This window comes from Rhinatrema bivittatum, chromosome 7 (assembly GCF_901001135.1).
Source record: "Rhinatrema bivittatum chromosome 7, aRhiBiv1.1, whole genome shotgun sequence".
Taxonomy (NCBI): Eukaryota; Metazoa; Chordata; class Amphibia; order Gymnophiona; family Rhinatrematidae; genus Rhinatrema; species Rhinatrema bivittatum.
Window position 1 is genome coordinate 43,721,688 of NC_042621.1, and position 21,174 is coordinate 43,742,861.

Genomic DNA, 21,174 nt, shown 5'->3' on the forward strand with positions numbered 1-21,174 from the left:
TAAAGATAGGGAACAAAATTGCCAATTAATGTTGAGAACTAAGTTACAGCATTTGCAATATTAATGAATTGTTCTGTTAAGGTGTTTATTAAATATCATATTGAGAAAAGTCTAAGCGATAGTTAATGGTGAATTAGGGTTCAGTTGGTGTCTGGAAAGGCTTTTAAACGAAGTAAACGAAGCAGTGACATCTTTTGACATTTACTTAATATTCCCATGGCTATCCCTAATTCCATAAATTAAGGAACTTCCTTTACACAATTGTATTGCTTTAACTACAAGAGAGCCAGCTTTACTACTGTGCTTGTAATAATTTTGCTTTGTAAACTGCATTGATTTTTCAACAGCATCAACTTGCAATTCTTTAAGCTTATCCCTCAAAATACACAACTTTTTATGTCTTACTGAAGCAATCATCTTATGCTTGCTTTCCAACAAGTTAATTTGGGTTTCCGATTCCTCCTGTTCAGCTTTTCTCTTTTTTTTATGATAGCTGCCATGCCCATGGATCACTGAGTTTAAGTACTCATATGTAAGAGTAGGATTAAATTTGTCTGGGTGTTTATGTACCACTAGGTCCTCCATGACCTTCCTGATTTTATCCCTAAAGTCTTGTTTCCTAGGAAAGACATATTAAGTCTCCACTGCCTGTGGCTCCTGTCCCAATGCGATGGAAAGGACAGGGAAATTGCATGGTGATCTGAAATAGTACAGCCTAAAATGTCAGGTTTGAAATCTGTCACTATTCCTTTGCCCCATGACATCCAAAGAAATCAATCCAGCACATCCTAACAAAAAACCTTGGTTCACAATAGCACTGAAAAAGCTCAAACAAGACCTACGACACAAAGAGCAACGCTGGCATAAGGATCCCTCCCCCGCCTATCAGGCCAACAATAAAACCGCTATGAACCACTACAGGACTGCCATATTACGCACGAAGAGAGATTTCTATGCCAAAAAAATACATAGCTTTCTATACGACCCAAAAACACTATTTTCATATGTCTCAGTCCTCACTACACCTGTTCCATCAGTCATCCCAGAAGAAGAAGAAGCCCAAAACAAATCCACCGAATTGGCATTATTCTTCGATAAGAAAATCAACAACTTACTCGCACCTCTGACTACTTCAAACACCCAGCCTCCACCCATCTACAAGCCATCCCCATCTACACACAAACCGCTACTAGAATCATTTGAACTCACATCTTCCCTGGAAATTGAATCCTTAATCAAGAAAATGAAGCTATCGTCACATCCAACTGACCAAATACCTACTAAACTCTTACTTACCATTCCAAACACTATAGCCAAACCACTGGCAGACATAAAAAATTGTCCCCTCATCAAGGATCTGTCCCGGACTCTTTGAAAACCGCTTCTCTAAAACCCCTACTAAAGAAACCCAACCTGGATCCAGCCAACCCCGCAAACTTTCGTCCCATCGCAAACTTACCATTTATCGCCAAACTAATGGAAAAGTTAGTCAACAACCAACTCACAGATTACTTAGACTCTCACAACATTCTCTACCCTTCCCAATTCGGTTTCTGGAAATGCTTAAACACGGAATCACTTTTACTCTCGTTAACAGACAACATCCTGATGGGCCTAGACAAAGGCCAATCCTACTGGCCCTTCTCGACACAGTAAACCATGCAATCCTCATCAACCTTCTGGCGGAAATCGGCATCACAGGCTCGGCACTCAAATGGTTCAAATTTTTCCTCAATAATAGGAACTACAAGGTGAGAATAAACGATAAAGAATCCCAGCCCATCCCTTCCAATCATGGCGTACCCCAGGGTTCCTCGCTATCCCCCACACTGTTTAATATTTATCTGCTACCCCTATGCCAGCTCCTAGAAAGTCTCAACCTAATTCACTTTATATATGCTGACGATGTGCAGATCCTAATCCCTATCACTGATCCCACCTCCAGCACCCTGAACTTCTGGAACAACTGCCTTCTCTCCATCAATCATCTACTATCAAGTCTCAATCTGGTTCTTAACACTTCCAAAACAGAACTACTAGTCATCTCTCCCAATGACAACAACCCCCTCATCTGATGCCTCCCTCATAATAGAATTAATTGCTAAACACATTAACCTGGACTCCCCCGCCTTGATCCTGGGAGATTTCAACCTTCATGTCAACAACACTACACTCACCACCAACTGTGAAGCCTTACTCTCCTCACTCACAGCCATGGGATTCCAACAGATTATCAACAAACCCACCCACAAAGCAGGCCACACTCTGGACCTCATCTTTACAAACTCCGGCATTAAGCACTCATCCCACCCAGTCTGCACTCCAGTCCCATGGTCGGACTGCGGGCCCCGCTCTTTGGAACTCCTTACCACCAGATCTCAGACTTGAACCTTGCCTATTAACATTTAGAAAAAGGCTTAAGACCTGGCTATTTAAACAAGCCTTTCCAGAGTCTAATAGCCAAGGAAGGGATCCTACGACAGGGAGTGACCCTACAGCAACATCCACTGAGAGACCTTAATGCACAATCCAGATACCCTACTGCACTATGTAAATAGTATCCTAAAAGAGACATTACTGCACAATGTAAATAATCTAGCTCTGTAAAGTTTATATAATTCTTGTCTATTCCTGTCTCCTTCCGCCCCCAGGTTCAACTACCTTGTTATATTGTAACATTTTACTTCCTCGGCACTGGTTAATAGTTCTCGGTTATTGCACCCCCTGTTATCTGTAAACCGGCATGATATGATTGCATCATGAATGCTGGTATAGAAAAGCTTTAAATAAATAAATAAATAAAAAATAAATCAGCAACACATTCTCACCATTAGTAAACCAGGTGAGAGACCTCGGAGCTACTCTTGACACCAGAATGAACTTCAAAAAGTTCATTAACATCACCACTAAGGAATGCTTCCATAAGCTACATGTTCTAAAACAGCTAAGACCTCTCCTACACTTTCAGGATTACCGTTCAGTCCTACAAGCCATACTGTTTTCAAAGATTGACTATTGCAACGCGTTTCTCCTTGGCCTTCCGTCCTCCTCAACCAAACCACTACAGATGCTTCAAAATGCCGCAGCCAGGATCCTTACAAACTCTCGTCGTAAGGACCACATCACACCAATCCTTAAAAACTTACACTGGTTACCCAACTAAAGAATACTGTTCAAGACCCTGTCCATCATCCACAAAACCATCTATCATCAATCCACACTCCAACTCAAAATACCACTCGAATTCCACGCTTCCACAAGACCGATCAGATCGGCATACAAAGAATCTCTCCAGGCTCCCCCTAATAAATCCGCTAGTCACACTTCCATTCAGAAACGAGCCTTGTCCACTGCTGGACCATATCAATGGAATCTACTTCCCCCAGCACTTCGCCAGGATGTTTCTCCTTCAGAAAGAAACTGAAAACTTGGCTGTTCACTCAAGCCTTCCCTTGATGGGTCACTCCACAACTAGCGAAGACACACACCCCTTATTTTTTCACAGTTCCCCCCCCCCTTCTCCTGGATCCTATAACGACTGCCCTGCCTCGTTCCTGCCACTGTTCGATTTTACATATTAGGCCATCGTCTAAGCTAGTATCATACGTTGATTGTTACTCACTTTACACTTTTTAGAGTTATGTTAAACTAATTTCTTTCGCTCTTAATTCTCCTGTACTGTAAATCCCTGTTCATTGTAACTTTCTTCTATTTAACTGGTTACCCCTGGTTACGCTGTAAACCGGTACGATAAGACCTTCGTCTTGAGCATCGGTATATTAAAAGAATCTAAATAAATAAATAAATTCCCCTACTACAAAAAAAAAATCAATTTGACGTAAGTTTGAAATCTTGGGGAGAAATATGTATAGCTTCAGCCACTTGGGTTGTTCTCTCTCCAAATATTCACTACGTCAAATGTTTGCATCGTATCTCTAAGCCCCTTTCCACTTTCATCCTGTGCCTTTCATACTCCCGACCTAACTTTATTAGGGTGGATACATGCGTTCCAGTCTCCACCCATATATACTCGTTCTGTATCATATCTTACCAGGATCCCCTGCAATTGATTATAAAATTCTGCTTCCCAACATTTGGCCCATAAACATTATTGACTGCCCAAAAAGACTGCCCTCCAAAATCATATAACGTCCCTCTAGATTACAACAGGACCTGTGTACTTGCAAGGGAAGGTTTTTATGAATTAGAACACAGACTCCACTGCATTTAGATGAGAAAGAATCAACACTTTCTCTCATTCTTCTTTCAGCGCTGCTGCAAGCTGCCATTCTTGCCATCTGCTCCGATGGTCCCAGACAAATTTTTTCATTGTATCCACTGTTTCAAAAAATATCAATGCCTGCCCCTCTGGCATAACTTTGAGCCGTACGGGATAGAACAGAGCATATGAATAAACCCTTGCCCTCAAACTGAGCTTCACCTCCTGGAAACTTGCCCGCTTCATCTGTACACATTGTGAAAAGTCCCGGAAAAACAATCTTATGCGTGTCATGTACTGTTGCTGTTTGCGTTCTGGCTTTCACCATTATCCTCACTTTATCAGCATAACTGTGTATTTGGATAATTACTGCATGTGGCCTAATGCCAGGTGCTGAAGGGTCTGCCAACGCTAGATGAACTCTCTCGATTTTCGTGTGGCTTTTTTTAGTCTCCAGTCCCAGAACCTCCGGCAACCATTTTGAAAAGAAGGCCACAGGTCTTTCCCCTCCACGTTTTCAGAAAGACCAATTACTATAATGCTTTTCTGCCTACCTCTATTTTCTATATTGTCAACTTTCTCTAATAAGGCTGCGTACTTTCTCTCCAAAGCGTCCACTTTGAATCAGGCATGAGTTAACATCATCTCAACCTCCTAGTCACAGTCTCACTAATTTGTGCCGAGTTTTCTTGCACCGATGAAATGAGGATCGCCACTTTCTCCACCACAACCACTAATTTAGAATTAATATCTGTTTAGTTGTTGCAAAAATGTATCAAACATTTTTTGCAGCGATGCTGTGTGCTCCGCTGAGGCGGGGAGCACCAGCCATTCCTCCTCGGATCGCGAATCTTCCAACGGACACTTTCTCTGCTGCCGGTTTCTGTAATGCCTGCTGGCTTTTAGATGTTTTTTCCACCTACATTGCTGGTATAGACTTTTTGAACATCTTACTCGAAGAGGCATAGCAATAAAAACAAGAGAGAATATAATAAAAGCACAATTTTTAATGTAAGCCGGGGAGCTACTCCTTCACGTATATCTCTCAACACAGTATCATGTGATTACACAGTACCTCTTTAATAAGGATGACATATCAATAGCGCTGCTAGACTCATTCAGGAAGCATTCATCCTCCATGGCTTTAAAATGGAATAGGGAAGTGTTTTCTTTCTTTGGAGCACTGACTGCCAATGTGAAGGGAACTTGTATTTCTAAATTCTCAGTTTTATTTTTTCTTGGTATTTTTTAAAATTTGCAGTGTTTTTCAGAAGTCATGCTTCTGTTCTACTTCTCAGCACCAGTATGTCTAAGCCATGCGTTCGGTGCCAATATGGCTACTGTACCTTGCTCTCGGTGCCAATTAAGCTCATGCCTTCAGTGCAGATATAGCTTCTGCGCCATTCTTTGGTACTGATAGCCAATTATGCCTGCAACATGGCGCCGTGCTTCATGCCATTACAAGAAAATTATTCCTTACCTGCTAATTTTCGTTCCTGTAGTACATAGGATCAGTCCAGACCGTGGGTTATGTCCCCCGTCCAGCAGATGGAGTCAGAGCAAACTTCCGAGGGTGCTGACATATAAGCAGGTGCACCCTCCAGGGATCCTCAGTATCGAGAATATCAAAGCCTAGCGAAAAACAACACTAGACAGAAAGTAGGATGGATCAAGCGCCAATCAAATTGTAACCACAGAACATATAACCAATGCAACTTGCAAGGAGAACTGTGAAGAACTAGGCAACCACAACAAAACATCAGAATGCAGGAGTTGGAGGGACAGGAGATAGAACGTACACGAGCAGGCGTCTGACCATTACTGAAGAAAAGAAACCCGGGTGGGCGTCTGGACTGATCCTATGTACTACAGGAACGAAAATTAGCAGGTAAGGAATAATTTTCTTTTCCCTGTACGTACTAGGATCAGTCCAGACCGTGGGATGTACCAAAGCTTCCCTAAACCGGGTGGGTCCCTGAAGACCCTGCTCGGAGGACCCTGTCCCCAAAGGAACCCGCCTCATCTACCGGCATTTGCAACCGGTAATGCTTCGAGAAGGTGTGTAGCGACTTCCATGTAGCCGCGCGACAGATTTCCTGAATTGGAACATGTTGAGACTCCGCCCGGGACGTGGCCAGGGCACGCAACGAATGAGCCCGGACCCCCTCCGGGGGAGCCTTCCCGGCGCCTATGTAGGCCGAGGACACCGCTTCCTTGAGCCACCTTGCGATGGTAGTCCTAGACGCTTGCAGTCCCCTCTTGTTCCCGGACCAAAGCACAAAGAGATGGTCGGACGTCCGGAACTCATTGGTCACTTCCAGGTAGCGCAGCAGAGAGTGCTTCACGTCGAGGCGCCGGAGGGCCTGGGGCGCATCTGCCGGGAAGGCCGGCAGTTCCACCCACTGGTTCAAGTGGAAGGAGGACACCACCTTAGGTAGGAACGAAGGAACCGTTCGAATGGAAACTCCCGAGTCCGTGAAGCGTAGGAACGGTTCCCGGCACGAGAGCGCCTGAAGCTCGGAGATGCGCCTTGCCGAGGCTATGGCAACCAGGAACACCGTCTTAAGGGTGACGTCCTTAAGGGAGGCCTGTCGCAGCGGTTCGTAGGGAGCCTTACCAAGGATCCGGAGCACCAGGTTGAGATTCCAGGAGGGATAGGGATGTCGCACCGGCGGCCGCAGGTGCTTGACTCCTTTGAGGAAGCGCGAGACGTCCGGGTGAGACGAAGGATTTGGATTTCCCGTGGTACGAGCCAGGGAGGCTAGAGCAGAGACTTGCACACGCAGGGAGTTGTAGGAGAGACCCTTCTCCAAGCCCTCCTGGAGGAAGGCCAGGACCTGACGGAGCGAAGGCGCCGTTGCGGAGGCTCCATTGTCCAGCACACCAGACCTCAAACACCTTCCAGACCCGTACATAGGCGACTGAAGTGGAGGTCTTACGTGCCTTGAGAAGAGTGTCTACCACGGTTACTGCGTATCCCTTGCGCAGGAGACTCTGCCTTTCAAAAGCCAGGCCGCGAGACAAAAGTGTTCCGCCTGGTCCGAAAATACCGGACCCTGATGGAGTAGCCGCGGAAGGTGTGACAATCGCAGAGGTCCGTCCACTACCAGGTTGAGCAGGTCCGCAAACCACGGGCGCCGCGGCCATTCCGGCGCCACCAGAATGACCTGCCCTGGATGATCCTCTATCCTTCGCACCACCTTGCCCACCAGAGGCCACGGCGGGAAGACGTACAGCCGAATATGAGGAGGCCAGGGTAGCACCAGGGCGTCCACTCCTTCCGCCCCGTGATCTCTCCTCCGACTGTAGAACCGCAGAGCCTTTGCGTTGCCCGACGTTGCCATGAGGTCCATGGCGGGAGCTCCCCAGCGCCGAGTGATGAGTGACATTGCCTCGTTGGAGAGAGCCCATTCCCCCGGGTCCAACGTCTGCCGACTCAGGTAGTCCGCCTGAATATTGTCCACGCCTGCGATGTGGGAGGCCGCCAGGCGGTCGAGGAACCGCTCTGCCCAGGCCATGAGACGGGCCGCTTCGAGGGCCACCCCCGGGCTCTTGGTGCCTCCCTGTCGGTTGATGTAGGCTACCGTGGTCGCATTGTCCGAGAGAACCCGGACCGCACGTTGCCGGATGAGAGGCAGGAATTGAATGAGCGCCAGACGGACTGCTCTGGTCTCCAGGCGGTTGATCGACCAGGACGCCTGTTCCTGTGTCCACTGCCCCTGAGCTGAGCTTCTGAGACACACGGCCCCCCAGCCGGTCAAACTGGCATCGGTTGTGACCACAATCCATTCCGGCGACTCCAGGGGACAGCCCTGCGCCAGGTTCTTGGGGTCTAGCCACCACCGAAGACTGAGTCTGGCCGCCGGCGGCAGAGGTAGTATCGCCTGATAGTCCTGCGAGACCGGTTTCCACCGCGAGAGTAGCGCCATCTGTAGGGGCCTCAGGTGTGCAAAGGCCCAAGGTACCAGGTTGATTGCGAAGGCCATCGAGCCCAGGATCTGCAGGTAATCCCTCGCTATTGGGACCTGGAGAGCAGCAAAATGGAGGATTTGCTCCCTCAGCGACTGGGCCTTGTCCGGCCGCAAGAAGACTTTGCCTTGAGCGGTGTCGAAGCGTGCTCCGAGAAAGTCCAGCTGCCGAGACGGAAGGAGACTGCTCTTGCCGAAGTTGACTACCCAGCCTAGAGACTGCAGAAATCCGACCACCCGGTCGACCGCCTGCTGCCCCTGAGAGAGGGACTTCGCTCGGATGAGCCAATCGTCCAGGTAAGGATGTACTAGAATGCCCTCTCGCCGGAGCGCAGCCGCCACCACCACCATGATCTTGGTGAACGTCCTGGGTGCCGTCGCCAACCCGAAGGGGAGGGCCTGGAACTGGAAGTGCTGTCCCAGTATCTTGAAGCGGAGGAGCCTGTGATGGTCCGGACGTATCGGAATGTGTAAGTAGGCTTCCGTCAGATCCAGGGAAGCTAGGAACTCCCCCGGATGAATGGCCGCTATTACCGAGCGGAGGGTTTCCATGCGAAACCGGGGTATCCAGAGGACCTTGTTGATTTCCTTGAGATCTAAAATGGGACGAAAGGATCCATCCTTCTTGGGCACCACGAAGTAGATGGAATAATGACCCGAGCCCACCTCTCCGGAGGGGACGGGAGAGATGGCCCCCAGGGCTAGGAGCCGGTCCAGCGTGCTTTGTACTCCCAGGCGTTTGTGACTTGCCCCGCAGGGCGAGAAGACGAATCTGTCTTTGGGGCGATGCCGCAAATCCAACGCGTAGCCGTGCCTTAGAATATCCAGGACCCATTGATCCGTGGTGATGTTGGCCCACTCCTCGTAAAACCCGGCTAGTCGTCCTCCGATCCTCGGGAGGGGGAAGTGGGCCGGCCTGACATCATTGGTTGGACTTGCCGGAAGCTCCCTGCGCCGAAGAATCCCTTGGTGGTCTGCGGCCACGAAAGGACCGGGTCCAAGACTGAGACCTGTTCGAGGGGTTTCTCGGACCCTGGGGATTGGTGCTCCGAAATCGCCGTTGAGAGCGGGACCGATTCCTGGAGAAGGAATTGGGCGGACGATATGACCTCTGGCGGTCCTCGGGCAACCTATGTACGGAGTTTTCCCCCAGGGATTTAATGATCTGGTCAAGATCCTCGCCGAAAAGGAACTTCCCCTTAAAGGGTAGAGAGCCTAGGCTGGACTTGGACGAGGCGTCCGCCGCCCAATTCCGAAGCCACAGCAGTCGCCTGGCGGAAACAGCCGAAACCATGGTCCTCGCCAGGACCCGCAGCAAGTCGTGGAGAGCATCGGCCCCGTAGGCAATGACGGCTTCCAGCCTGTCCGCTTGCGCCGCTTCCTCAGGTGGCAATTGCTGTGAAGTAAGGAGCTGCTGCACCCACCGTAGCCCCGCACGCTGAGTGAGTGAACCACAAATAGCTGCGCGGACCCCCAGCGCAGAGACCTCGAAGATCTTCTTGAGGCAGACTTCTAACTTCCTGTCTTGGACATCGCGGAGGGCCGTTCCCCCTGTAACGGGAATCGTGGTGCTCTTGGTGACGGCAGAGACTGCCGAGTCGACCTTGGGTACTTTAAGCAGGTCCAAGAAGTCTCCGGGGAGAGGGTAAAGCTTGTCCATGGCTCTGCCCACTCTGAGCGACGCCTCCGGCGTGTCCCATTCCCGTACCAAAAGGTGTAGGAAAGACTCATGAATCGGGAATGTTCGCGCCCGGGGACGTAGGCCCGCCAGGACAGGGTCCCCTTTGGAGCTTGCTGAGGCTACGGAGGGAGCCGGAGGCCCAGGCGGTTCGACGGGCGGGTCGAGATCCAATTCCTGGAGGACGTGTGGGATGAGGTCAGACAGCTCCTCCTTTCGGAAGATCCGGAGCACCCGTGGGTCGTCACACTCCAGGTGCGCTGCCAGGAGCGAATCCTCATCAGCCGAAGCCGGGTCACTCCCAGAGTCCTGCGGTGGGGTCGCTCCGCTGGGTGGAAGAGCCAGGAGCGTCTTCTGTCCGCCCCCCGAGGGCGCTGGATTGGCCCCCCCCACCCCCACCAGCCGGGGCATCTTCGCGGGCGTGGGGTTCGCTTGACCACCGCCGGGCGACCCCCCCGCCGGCTGCAGGCTCTGGCGGTACGCCTGGTGCATTAGGAGAACAAAATCCGCCGTAAACCCCCCTGCCGGTGGAGGGACGGCGAGGGCGAGGTCCGTGGAGGGGCCCGAAGCGATGGGGGGGGGAGGATGAGGCTCGAATCGGCCTCAAGCGCGGCGAAAACCCATGCTGTGACTCCTCAGCTTCCGAGTCAGCAGCGCTCTCTAGCTCTAAGATGGCCGCCGCTCCCGCCAAAGAAGGGGGCGGGGCCTTTCCCCTCAAGCCGCGGCGCTCCGAGCCTGACGGCGAAAAAGGCGGGGAAGCCGGTCCGGACTCCCCCCCGGGGAGAGCGACGCCGGAGGAGACATCCCGCGATCCGCCCTGCCCCGGGTCGGCGCCGGTAGCCCCCTGAAATCGCTGCATGGCGTCCGGTCGGGAGGGAGAACCCCTTCAGCGACCGCCCCTGGGGCCGGATCCGGGGAAACCGCGCCGCGGGAGGAGCGGGCTCGTCCGCCCAGGCTCAACTCCGCGAACCCTCCCCTCAGGAGCAGCAGGGGAATGGGACTTCCCTGCTGCCGCGGCCCCGGGGAATGAACACGTCGCAGGGCCGAGGGGGAGGGGTGCGAATCGCGGCGCTCCGAACAGGGGAGAGACTGGCTCCACCAGCGTGCCCCTGAGCCGTCCGACGGCGAAGCTGTGAAAGGAAATAACAGCAACAGAAACTTACCGCCGGAGAGAGGAGGAAAAAAAACAGAAGAACAAAGGGCAGACAAATGAGAAAATTAGTCCTGCTGGCAAGCTAACCAGGGCTGCAAGACCCTGGGCAGGGGCTCAGAGAGACTCCCTGAGGAGAAGAGAAAATATTTTTTTTTTTTTTTTTAAACTCTATTTAATAATTTAGAACCCAGGCCTGCTTGATCCTGTCCTGAGAAGAAAAAGATAGAAATAGTGGGGCAGAAGCCACCAACTGGGGAAGCAAAGGTTCCCCCACTCGCATCTGCTGGAGTCAGAGAGATACTGAGGATCCCTGGAGGGTGCACCTGCTTATATGTCAGCACCCTCGGAAGTTTGCTCTGACTCCATCTGCTGGACGGGGGACATAACCCACGGTCTGGACTGATCCTAGTACGTACAGGGAATGTGTTGTTTTTCAGGCCTTGATTGTATCTGCACCAAGCTCTTCAGTGCATTGAAATGCGGTGTGAATTGGCTCTGATGTTCTGCACTATCACTTCCTCTTCTTATTAATTGCTCCAGGTGTTTGTGCTCCTTAGAACAAGTATGACTCCTTTGCCGATGGTATTTCAGTATCACGATTCCTGCATGCATATTATATTCAGTCACCACGTTAACTTTTGAGTTCTACAACTTATAGTGCCCTTACGGTTTTTAAATTTATAATCTGATTTTAGTTATCTGTGGATCAAGCTGGGCACACATACACTCTGTTTTGGTTACAGTTTTTACAGAATAAAACTTCTTTAACTTTTATATATGAATTCTCTTTAAGGTAGATTTTCAAAGGCCAGTATGAGCATCAACTGGGGGATGTGCACACAAGTTGGGCTTGCGCATACCAACCAAATTTTAAAAGCCACCCAGATGCGCGCATATCACCTGCTGAGTACATCTCACTCGATTTAAAAAAGGCGCGTGGTGTGGGTGTGGTCTAGGTGAGGCATGGGTATTTTGGGGCGTGGCCAAGAGATGTCCATGTAAATACTTATGCGCCCTAGCGCGTATCCAGATCCTCTGCCGCATAATTTTACTTATGTTATGGAAGAGGTGTAAGTTAAAAAAAAAATTTAAAAACTAGCCATCCGTGAGGAGTTTAAAGAAGTAACTGGGGAGAAGTGCAGGCTATTAAACTAGAGGGGTTTGCAGGAGTTAGCTCTACACTGGAAGAACTGGTGAACAAACTGGTGAAATTGGTTAGGGCGTGGATGCGTGCCCGTTTTAAAATTCCCCAACTTACACTGCAGAAAACTGAGATGCACAGCTGGGCGCACATAAGCCAAAAATTAGGCGCACATGTGCACATGCCCAGGCTATTTTATAACATGAGCGCAAGTTATAAAATCACCACAACCCTGGGCCTGCGCCGATGCACACACGTTAATGTGCATCTGTGTGCCGCTTTTAAAGTTACCATCCCTCCGAAACAATACTGTTTTTTTGTTTTTTTTTACTGAAACTGAAGTACATTGTTTATTAAACTGAAATACTTTAAATAAATCAAATTTAAAAAGAAAGTTTAAAAGTAATGGAGAAAGACAAAAACAAACTGTTCGCAAAGCAGATAAAACAGAATGTTTTCTTCTAATTTATATTCTGCCATCTTTAAGGAAGACTTATCCTGTGATAATAAAGCTGTAATCACTTCCCTCTGGAACAGGGGAATTAAAGAAAACTTTCTTCTCATGATAAATTTCCCTTTTCTATCAGGGAATCAAAATTGGTCTCCCAAATTCCACTTCCATGTCTGCAACAGAAAGATCTATTTAAGGGGTGGGTATTTTTTTTAATAAGTTCCTTTTGAAATTTAAAAATTCTTAAGACGTTTGCATAGATACAATGTTAAATGCTCCTGAAGAATCTATATTTCTAGAGATAACGTATCTAAATCTTCATCCCTGCTTGCAAAGCACAGATTGCTAATGAAAGAATATGAAATAAACATGTATGACTGATCCCATTTTGACATAAGATCCAAAGCTGGTGGGTCGTGATTTTTATTTATCTGTGACCATGCATGCTTTGCTCGTGCTGCATACAAAATGGCTGCTGTTCGAATTGTTGACTCAAACAACTACAGCGTGGTCAGGCCTATGATAGGAAAATTGGTTCTTACCTGCTAATTTTCGTTCCTGTAGTACCACGGATTAGTCAAGAATGCTGGGTTTTGTTTCCTTTCCAGCAGTGGAGAGAGAGAAAAACTTGAAGAGCACCCCCTCTTAGATTGGTGTTGTACCTGCGACCCTTTAGTATTAATCTTACCAAAGCAGAATAACCAATATAAAAACTTAAAGTTAGATCAAGCAAGAACCAGAATAATGAACAATAGTACAGGCAAGGAGCAATTTTGGAGTAATCTATTTTCTTCCGACATGTCCTTAAATTTAACCTAGAAATGCTGTGAATAGAAAAAATTTGAGCGGACTCACAATCGGCGGGCATCTGGACTGATCCGTGGTACTACAGGAACGAAAATTAGCAGGTAAGAACCAATTTTCTTTTCCCTGTACGTACCCGGATCAGTCCAGACTGCTGGGATGTACCTAAGCTTCCCTAAATGGGGTGGGACCTGGAGAGTCCCGCTCGAATGACACTGCTCCCAAAACTTCCAACTTACGATGCCTGGACATCCAAACGATAATGTCTGGCAAAAGTATGCAGAGACTTCCAAGTCACCGACCTGCAGATTTCTTGTGGCGAAACTAACTGACTCTTTGCCCAGGAAGCATCTTGTGACTGAAGCGAATGAGCTTTCAGACCGTTTGTCCGTGGCAAATGTACACGGAAGCGATAGCCTCTTTCAACCACCATGCAATGGTAGCTTCAGACGCCGTGTGTCCTTTCTTAGGACCGCTCCAGAGAACAAAAAGATGATCCGAAACCCGAAAAGCATTAGTGACTTCAAGATAATCCATGAGAATTTGCTTGACATCCAGACACTGCAATTCTCTAGATTCGGAAAAGCCGGAAGTACCACCAACTGATTCACATGAAAAGCGGATACCACCTTCGGTAGAAAGGATGGAACCATTCTTAGCGATACCCCGGAATCCGAAATTCATGGAAAAGGTTCCCGACAGGAGAGGGCTTGAAGTTCAGAGACCCTCCTAGCTGAACATATAGCCACCAAAAACACCATCTTGAGGGTTAAATCCTTCAAGGTAGTCTCCTGAGAAGCTCAAAAGGAGGTTCACACAACACCCTGAGCACCAAGTTTAAACTCCAAGAAGGACAAATAGAACGAAACGGCGGGTTCAAAAGAATGGACCATATCAGGGTGGGCTGCCAGAGACGTCCCTTCAACCTTGCCTTGGAGACACCCCAAAGCTGCAACCTGCACTCGGAGAGAACTAAAGAATAGCCTCTTACTGAGGCCCCTCTGTAAAAAGGCAAGGATCTGAGGAACCGAAGCCAGACGCGGAGGTTCCCCTTGTTTGCTACACCAAGAATCAAAAACCTTCTATACCCGGACATAAGTAAGAGAAGTAGAGATCTTCTGTGCCCGCAACAGAGTGGATATAACATCCTCGGGGTACCCTTTCTTTCTCAATTGCCTCCTCTCATAAGCCAGGCCGCTAGACAAAAGCGATCTGCCTGATAAAAAAAAAACGGTCCCTGACGTAGTAGGTGTGGAAGATGACTTAGGCACAGAGGACTGTCCACCGCCAGGTTGACTAAGTCTGCAAACCACGGTCTCCGGGACCACTCTGGAGCTATGAGAATCACCATTCCTGGATGAGTCTCTATTCTTGCCCAAGAGGGGCAACGGAGGAAACACGTAGAGCAGCACATCGTGGGGCCAAGGAAGCACTAGGGCACCTACTCCTGCTCCGTTCTTCGACTGTAGAAGTGTGGCGCCTTTGAATTCCTGTGAGTTGCCATCAAGTCCACGTAGGGAGTGCCCCACCGACGAGAGATGAGCGTCATTGCTTCCAAGGACAACTCCCACTCTCCAGAGTCTAGATGCTGACGACTTAAGATAGTCTACTTGTACATTGTTGACCCCGGCTATGTGTGAGGTCACCAGCTGGACTAGATGTCGTTCCGCCCAGGCCATCAGCTTTTCCGCCTCCAAGGCTACCAGATGACTCTTCGTGCCTCCCTGACGGTTGATGTAGGCCGCCGTCGTTGCCCTGTCTGACAAAATTCGTACCACCCGATGGTGGATGAGAGGAAGAAATCTCTGCAACGCCAAGCACACCTTCCTGTCGGCGGAGTGTTTGCTCTACTATCTGTTTCTTCCCTGGAGATCCGCAGGGAGAAACCAGGAACATTTCTCATAGAGGCCAAGCAAACTGTAAAGCGTAGCCGTGTTCTATGATGTTTAGAATCCACTGGTCCGACGTTATCTTGACCCACTCCTCGTAAAAGAGGGAAAGACGACCGCCTATCACCAGGACAGAGGAATGGGCCGGCGATATCTCATTGGACGGATTTGGATCCGGAAGGGCCTTGAGTGACCCCATCTTGGGAAGACCTGTGTTCATGGAAGGAGTGAGCCCAGGCCTGGGATCTCGCTGATGATTGCCACTGCGCAAAGGTGGGGCCCTGCTCTGCCGAAAGCATCGCTGACCCCAAACCTGAAAGCGGGAAGTAAAGAAATTCCTGGATGTCTTTGGCTTGTCCTCTGGGAGCTTAAGACCCTTATTCTCACCTAAGGACTTTATGGGTTGCTCCAAATCTTCTCCAAAAAGGAATTTACCTTTGAAAGGGAGACTTCCCAGCTGAGACTTCGAAGAAACATATGCCGACCAGTTTCACTGCCACAGAAGCCTCCAGGCCGAAACTGCCGACACCATAGTCCGAGACGAAGTACGGAGAAGGTCGTACAATGCATCCGCGCTGTACGCCACTGCGGCCTGCAATCGCTCAGCGTCAGCTGCTTCTTCAGGAGAGAGATCCCTAGCACTGAGGAGTTGCTGAACCCATCTCAGGCTCACTTGCTGCATCAGACTGCTACAAACAGCTGCTCTGACACCCAGCGCGGACACCCCGAAATTCCTCTTGAGTTGGACTTCGAGCTTCCAATCTTTTAGGTCTTTCAGAGCTGCTGCTCCTGCCACCGGGATGGTCATGCGCTTAGTGACCGCAGACACCAAAGCACCCACCTTCGGAACTTTGAAAAGCTCCAGAACTCCTCAGGCAATGGATAGAGTTTGTCCATTGCTCGCCCCACACGGAGGCCAGCTTCCGGAGAATCCCACTCCCGTAACATCAACTGTAGGAGCAATGAATGAAAAGGAAAAGATCTAGCCAGATTTCGTAAGCCCGCAAGGACCGGATCCACAGTCTCATTACCCGGAGTTTCACGGGAGAGAAGAAATCCCTAGCTCTGCTAGGACATGGGGAATCAGGGGATCCACCTCCTTCCTCTGGAATAGGTGAAGCACCCGTGGGTCATCACCCTCCATCGTTGGGGCCGGACCTGCCAATGAGTCCGGAAAAACGGTGTCAGGTGGATCTGGGACCCCTGGAGGACATGAATTATGGTAGCCTCCTGTGGCTCTACTAGCCTAGGAATCTTCAGAGGCGGGGGGCTCAATGCCCTGAGGGAGCAGTCTTGGATCTGTGGAAACAGCCTGTTGCGAAAGGCTAGCCACATATGATTTGTGCATTAACAGCACAAAATCAGCAGAGAAAAGGGCCTGAGATGTCTGAGACCCCCCGCTGGGGGTCAGCAAATCCTCTTGCTGACCCTGGGAGGAGGTCTGGGGCCCCTGAGGGCTCAAATCAGGGGGAGAGAATAGAGGTGGGATCTCCCCTCCCCCAATTGCCAGTGATTCAGCGGCATGCAGCGAATCCAAAATGGCCATCATTCCCGCGCTTAGCAGGAACGGGTCCAGCCGTCTCCCCCGAATCACCAGCTGATCCTACAGCACCACAGGATGCAGCTGCAGACTTTCCTGCCGACATCGACGGGCCCTCCCTGCCGGGAAGGCACCTGGAACACACGCCATCGCGAGAGAGCTGCGCTGCTGGCTCCCTGCACACATGGCATCAGCGCTAGTATCTGGACCCCCATGAAGCGACAGTTCGATGCGCTGGAATAAGCCTGTAATTTTTTTTTTTTTGCTAACAGAGGAATGAAAACGTCTCTGTAAGGAAGAGAGAGAGGGGACCAGACCACCGGTACTCACCCCAGCCAGGCTGCTGCATTCCGGGTCCAGGAGCTACTGGGCTGCCAGCCTCTAGCTCAGCCTACAACCAGGGGTGGGAGAGTTCCACAAGACCTACCTACCCCCTGGGAAGCACCTCAGTTCAAGACTCCTGCCTTCTGTTTAAATATATATATATATATTTTAAACTTGCTTGATCAAACCTAAGGTAGATAAACAAAAAGTCCCTCACTGAAAGACTTCCCTTTTTTTTTTGTTTAGATCAGGACCGCAGGTTCTGCCACCTTCATCTACTGGAGACAGAGAAATACTAAAGGGTCGCAGGTACTATACCACTCTAAGAGGGGGTGCTTTTCAAGTTTTTCTCTGTCTCCATCTGCTGGAATGGAGGCAAAACCCAGTCTGGACTGATCTGGGTATGTTCAGGGAATGTTAATTTTTGTTGCCAAATTTGTCAATAATATTTGTCAGGCTATGTCTTTTATTCTGTGGCAGTCTTATTATTATATAACAATATTTTGTTTTCTATCTGCAAGTACTTTTGATTGGATTTTATGTATGCTTTTATTGTAAATCGCTTGGATAAACTGCTTTACAGGCAGTATATTAAATTCAATAAATAATAATAATCTTGACTTTACAGCTTGTTCAAGGCCATAGATTCTCTTTTTAATACCCCTATTTTCCCGAAAATAAGACAGGGTCTTATACTAATTTTTGCTCTAAAAGATACGTTAGGGCTTATTTTCAGGGGATGTCTTATTTTTCCATGAACAACAATCTACATTTATTCTTGAACAAAAAATCAACATTTATTCAAATATAGTCATGTCATCACATTCTGGAACATCACCATAACTCTCCAAACCCTGACCCTTCACCAAGAAAAGAAGACACCCCCAAAAGAATTGTGCTCAAAAGACCCCACGAGATCCAAAACAATAAGGATTAGCAAGTGCCGGGCTCTCACACACAGATCGGGAAGTCCTGCTGATGTCACTCCCGTCACAGGCGTGTTGCATGCTTTCAGGTCCCTTGGCGTTCCAGCTGCTCTCTTCCGCATTCCACTGCAGAAGTGTAGCAGTTGGCTCCCACTGGTGACTAGAAGCAGCCAAAACACTAATATAATGGGCTTGGGAGTAGAGTGACGCCAGAGGGACTACCTGATCTGTGTATGAGAGCTCGGCACTTGCTAATACTTATTGTTTTTGGTCTCGTGGGGTCTTTTGAGTGCGACTCTTTTGGGGGTGTCTGCTTTCCTTAGTGAAGGATCTATCTGTCCTACTGCATTCTATTGCCAATTGATTTTACTTTTTTTTACATATATATAGGTGCCTGGACACTATTTCAATTTACTTTTTTTAATGAACTGAACTAGGGCTTATTTTTGGAGTAGGGCTATATTTCGGGCATCCTCAAAAATCCTGAAAAATCATGCTAGGGCTTATTTTCGGGGGAAAACGATACATTCAGTGTTTTATTTGCCGAAATTTCATGCAGTGCAGGCTGTACTGTCTGCCGTGACTATATTGTTGTCGTAAGCAGCATAATGGTGATAATGATCTGACATAAATAGGGTTTAAAATGGCTTTATAATCTCTGAGATGAAGGCTAGCATCATTTTTAAACAATTAGAAATTCACTGAACATCCTTAAGTCTTACCTTTCGATTTTCAAGGGTCCTTTCTTCCTTTTATTTATTTATTTTTGAACAAACAAGCAAAGAAAGGTATTGGAGATTTAAAAATCTCTTACATGATCTTCTTCCTCCTTTTTGTAATATATGTATATATGCTATAAATTGGCTCAATCAATAACCCTCTAATGGGAATGGGAGCATAACCAAATGATGGCTCACAACAGTGTAAAAAATTACAAGAGCATGGCCCAGACAAATTGAATGACTTAGACATCTGCTGTAAATTGGTTCAACCAAGAACCCTTTAATGGTAATGGGAGCATAACAAAATGCTGGCTCGTTATCCTGTAAAGATTATCGATGCATAGCCCAAACATATCTTTTTTTTTTTTTTTTTTTTTTTAATTAAATTCAAATCATATGCCAGACCAGTAAGATAAATACTGCTGCTCTATCTGCTCCATCAGTAGATCTTCCCTCAGCTAGAGCAGAGAACACTGGCTCAATCTAGTCTGGGTTCAACAACAGAATAGTGATGAAAGATTTTTAAAAAAAGAATGTTCTCTGCTTCCATCAGCTGGATGAGGAATTAAACTCAATCATTCTGGACTGGTGCAGCAGAAAGAAAAGGAACAGTGCATTTTAATGTGATGTATTGGATGGACCATAAAGTCCATTGAGAAGCTTTTGGATGTATACCAGCCTTCTTATTACAAAGTACATCCTGAAAGAACCAGAACATTCAGAATACAAGAGAAACAAGGATTCAGAGCAAGCAGGAAGATTAAAGACAAGAACAACCAAATTGGACTAGCTTTAAGAAAACGAGAGAAGTGCTTTCTACGAATGTATAAAAAGAATTTTGTTAGGTTAGACATCTGAAAATGTCTATTGATCCATCTCAGGTCCTACTATAGCTTACTTTGAAGATAGATGAAGATCCTTGGTCTGCTGTTACTTCCATTGGAGTCATATCTTCATTTTTAACCATGTTGTTAGGCATAAGTGGTGTTACCAAGGCACTGGGAAGAATATTCACCTGATCTAGGTTACAGCCACTGGCTTTCATTGCTGCAGGCAAAGAGATATATAAAGAAAAAAACTTCATTACAAACTTTAGAAAACTTTACTTAGACATCAGTAAAACAAAGTTGTTTACCTATAAACAGGTTTCCTCCTTAGACAGCAGGTCAAATTAGCCACACAAGTGGGTGACATCATTCGATGGTGCTGAGATGGAAAGGCTCTCTTAAGAGCTCAGAAAGAATAAGAAAGTCTTCCTGAGCATGAGTGGAGAGTCTCATGCAGTCATCACCATGCGTCTCCTCAGACTTTATAGTTCAGCTCTCCAAGGGAGCAGGGCAGGATTGTATGAATTTGTCCTGCTGTCTACACAGAACACCTGTTACAGGTAAGCAACTTTGTTTCTCCATAGCAAACAGGATAGTAATCAGCCAGACAAGTGGTGACTCCCAAGTTGAGGGTTGCATGGAAGGAATTGATTGGTAACTGAAATACCTTGTTTGACTTGGTTAAAAAAAAGAATAATGGAGATGATTTTCTGTAAGACTTTGTTCTTTCCAAATAGAACAATAAAGCTCTCCGGCAGCCCAAAAGTATGAAAAACCTGTTTGCCTTTATTAGCAAGTGGTCTTGGAAAAAATACTGGTAGTATAATTGGTTAAATGAAACTGAGATACTACTTTAGGTAGAAATTTTGGATGAGTTTTTAAAACTACTCTGTTATTGTAATTTGTGTATATGGAGAATATGAAACTGGTACTTGTAACGCAATTACTCAGCAGGCAGAAGTTATAGCTATCAAGGAAGACCTTCAAAGACATAGTAGCCAAGTCCCAACTCCAGTCTGGTAGCTCCTGTGCTGTGTTGTAGAGGGGCAAGGTCACTTAGACAGAAAGCATCAACTTAGTGTAACAGGAAGTGATCCTCCAGCTAGGACCTGCTCTGCAGGTGATGCATTAATCCTCTCGCACTAAGGATGGGTCTCCAAGGGCTTGTGCCCAGATGGGAAGGGTTAGCTCAGCTGTCACAGTTGGTTATTTGATTATAAGGAATGCAGATAACTGGGTGACTGGTGGACGTGAGGATAATTTAGTACCTGCCTGCCTGGTATGAAGGTGGTGGACCTAACATGTTACCTAGGTAGGTGCTGGGGGAGGAGCCAGCTGTTGTACATGTGGCACCAACAATTCAGGAAGGTGTGGAAGGGAGGTTCTGGAAGCCAAATTTAGGCTTTTAGGTAGAAAGTTGAAATCCAGAACCTCTAGGGTAGCTTTCTCTGAAATGCTCCATGTTCCATGTGCAGGACCCCAGAAGCAGATAGAGCTCCGGAGTCTCAATGTGTGGATGACATGATGGTGCA

At 47.8% G+C, this 21,174-nt stretch overlaps 1 protein-coding gene across 6 annotated transcripts in view; it reads right to left on the reverse strand.

Annotated features, from left to right (window-relative positions):
* NFAT5 (nuclear factor of activated T cells 5) overlaps positions 1-21,174 on the reverse strand; it is an 852,247-nt gene that overhangs the window by 176,248 nt on the left and 654,825 nt on the right. For all 6 annotated transcript variants that reach the window (XM_029608296.1, XM_029608298.1, XM_029608295.1 and 3 more), the window contains one exon: positions 19,714-19,862. In XM_029608296.1, the coding sequence (XP_029464156.1) occupies positions 19,714-19,862 (149 nt within the window). The remainder of the gene's footprint in view (positions 1-19,713; positions 19,863-21,174) is intronic.